The 3,288-nt window shown below is 38.0% G+C and overlaps 1 protein-coding gene across 1 annotated transcript in view; it reads right to left on the bottom strand.

Moving 5' to 3' along the window:
* SLC25A21 (solute carrier family 25 member 21) overlaps positions 1–3,288 on the bottom strand; it is a gene marked incomplete at both ends in the record, with an annotated part of 261,849 nt that continues 258,561 nt past the window's right edge. The window contains 2 exons of the mRNA XM_082001041.1: positions 1–71; positions 2,646–2,698. Coding sequence (XP_081857167.1) covers positions 1–71; positions 2,646–2,698 — 124 coding nt within the window. The remainder of the gene's footprint in view (positions 72–2,645; positions 2,699–3,288) is intronic.

Raw genomic sequence — 3,288 nt, 5'->3', positions numbered from 1 at the left:
CTACTTGTGATCAACTGTGTCCTGAAGCCATGCATAAACGTATTCATAAACCAAAAGCATCACTGCACCACCTGGAAGAAAAGATATTATTTTACTACATACAAAATTCAGTATTTTCAAGATTTTGTAGAACATTTGTAGTGTGTAATCTAAACCAGGTTATGGCAAAGCCTTATTTGCAAAATGAATACTTCTACTAATTCCCTAATTCATTAAAAATTCACCAGTTCTTAAACCATATCAATTTTACTTAATATCAGACCATAAAGCTTGTATAAGCTTTATTACATATATTTTAATATATACATTATATATATGTATGAAATCAAAATCACCCTTAGTGTGATTTTTCCTAACATTTTTTTCAAGATTAATATTTTTCTTTGTTCTTTTACAAGTGAAGCTTTTAATCTGTATGTTTGTGTGTTTGTTTAGAGTTAGATTTGGCCATGAAAGAGCAACTTGAGTGGTGGAATGACATAGATTCATCACCAGGGTGATGAAAATGCTTCCAGGTAAGATTCAAGAAAGGTTTTCAGCTGTTTGTTTACCATGTCTAAAGCGGAAGATCACAGCACTGAAATGACTATAACCTCCCTGTGCCTGTACCTGGCTATGAATCCACAGGCGAAGTTTTGATGTGATAAAATGGCACTCTCTGCTAGAACTGATAACAGTACAAAATCCCAGCTTGAATGCCATAAAGTGTCTTTACTGTTAGTGAAGCCAGAATAAAATCCTTCTGTAACGAGCCTGTAATTGCTATATGAGCTAAAGAAGGGAACATTTCAGAAGGTGTATAGATATAACTAAGCATATAGAGAAGCTTCTAGTTGGAGAAGATGGGGCAAGAGAATCAGATTCCAGGCTGCAAGAGTAAAAGTGTGTTACAATGTCCTACTTGTAGGTGCCAGCACTGGGGCACAAATATTTTCTTTCCTTTGCCTTTGCCTGTTGGCTCAGTTAGCAGGTTAGCGTGGCACCTCTAACAAACAAGTCTTCTGCTGAACTGGGCTGACCTTTCTAGATAGATGGGATAGGCTTGGACAACCAGGCACACAGAACAACCACATGAGTTTTCCATGTTATTTATTCTAACAAGCCATCATCAGACTTGAAATCGTCTACGAACAGCAACTCACAGACAGCTAGACAGAGCGAAAGTTTGCAAAAGGCTTTGACCGACAAATCATAGACACAATGTCTAAGACGTGATGTGAACTCAAATCAAGGCTGATTCCAATTCTCATACTGTGTGATCTGTTTGCGTATCTCTTTTCCCCAAAGCATTCACGTGTTGAAAGAAGGAATTACCTTTCCAGTCACAATAAAGATTGCATTATTGTTTCATCGGAAAGCCAAATCTATATATTAGTCAATGGGACTACAAAAGTGTTTAAAACACAGTGCACACACAACTGATTTTCTGGAGCTGGGCCAGAATGCATAGTCATTTGTAAAATGGAAAATTTTATTCCAAAATCTGCTGTGCTGATGGGTACCGGGGAAGCGAAACCTTGCCTTCTCTTTGTCCTGTATGTAATCCGGTATCTTTGGAGTATAAGGCAAAAGGCTTTTAGCCCCGGAGTTATGCCTAGCTGCCTTGTTTCCCCTCCCCACCTTCTTCCCTTGCCCTGCACAGTAACCAGGCATGGTCTAGCACTTAGCCAGACGGATTGGATATGCAAACATTTACAGACAAACCTAATGCCTCCTTTATACTGCAGAGCAGACTCTGTACCTACTTGCTTTTAACCATGTGTGTTCTTGCCTATTAAACCACCTTGCACAATTGGAAATACAATTTCACGGGAATGGGATACTGTTCAAATCTGGGCTTCTGCTCTTTTGACACAGACTGCCTCTGTGGGCTGGCAAAGTCTAAGGGCCCGGTGCTCCGCTTTCATGATTAATCAAAACCAGTCAGGGAACAGTAGTCTAAAAGTCGAAAAAGATCTAGCTCTCAACCACTGCTCTCCCGCATTTGGCGTATCAACTAGTGAGAAAGGGTCAATCAACAAACCCAGTTTTAAGCTATCCTTATCCTTTTAGTCTTCCAGGGTCATGCAAGTCTCTTCCCAGCTCATGCTATTGGCCTTTTAGGGTCTGTTCTTTACAGCCCCTGCAGAGCATGGGAGAAGAAAGTAACTGGAATTTGATATGTTTGGGCTATGCCTCGACTACTTGAGAGCATTTATACTGGAGAGACTCTAACCTGCATTTTAAGGTGACTTTACATTGGTACAGAACAGTCAAAGTGAAACCAAAAAAATCACATTAGAAGGAATAGGACAGCTTTAAGAAACACTTCCAAAGGTTTTACAGTTCTGGCATTTGCATGGGTGCATTTGGCTTGTTCACAAATGAAGTAATTGCACAATGCAGCAGTTACTTGGATCTGCAATCATCTGATGTGTATGTGTAAATGATTTTTTAAGACACATATTTAGCCAAATCCGTCTATGATACTATTAGATGATGCTATTATCAGAAGAAATCATTCAAAGATGAAAGAGCGTTTGATTATTTCTGGTACACTGTTTCATTTATTTGACTGATACTTGCTACATTTTGTCAAGACACGGAAAAACGGGAAGAGAAATGAAGGAAAAAAAACAATATAGAAGTGACAGAGGGAAAATTACCTGGTCCAAGCCTCATGATCTTGGGAATCAAGCCTTTGTACAGAGCCAGAAATCTGTAGCAGAAGAGAAACAAACAAAACATTTCAAACAATATTCTGGCTCTAAAAGAAAAATGGAATTTTAGCATGTGTTTGTTAAAATGCTGGCAGAGCACTTAGCAGCAATTATTTGAAATTATACATGTTCAATAGCAGGCCGTATCTGGATTTTAACATTTTACAGAGGCAGATCAGATGAAGAGAAAAAGTTAATCAATGTTCAGTCACAAAAGCTACGTTGTGAACCTAGCCAATCAGAAATACGACTTTAATCAGCGAGATGGTTTTACTTTCAAGACAAGTCTGTTAACAACAGCTGCATACATGGACAAAATGACTGCTATAATTGAATATCAAAGCTACAACTCAGTCTCCACTTGAGAAATATTTTAAAAAGTTGGAAAACGTTATTGCCACAGGGATCTGTCCCCAATTTAATTATTTCAGCAGTCATTTTAAAGGTAGAGGTCTGTATAATTACAATTAGATGAAATTGGAAAATATTCTGTTTTCTGTTGATATTTTCCTCCCGCAAAATGAAGAGTTGAAAAAATTACACGAGATACACAAAGCATTTTTTTTGTGGAATATAAATTTTGACAACC

The sequence above is a fragment of the Phaethon aethereus genome (genome assembly GCF_964289735.1).
Source record: "Phaethon aethereus genome assembly, chromosome: 5".
Lineage (NCBI taxonomy): Eukaryota > Metazoa > Chordata > Aves > Phaethontiformes > Phaethontidae > Phaethon > Phaethon aethereus.
This window is presented reverse-complemented; position numbering and strand designations above follow the sequence as displayed.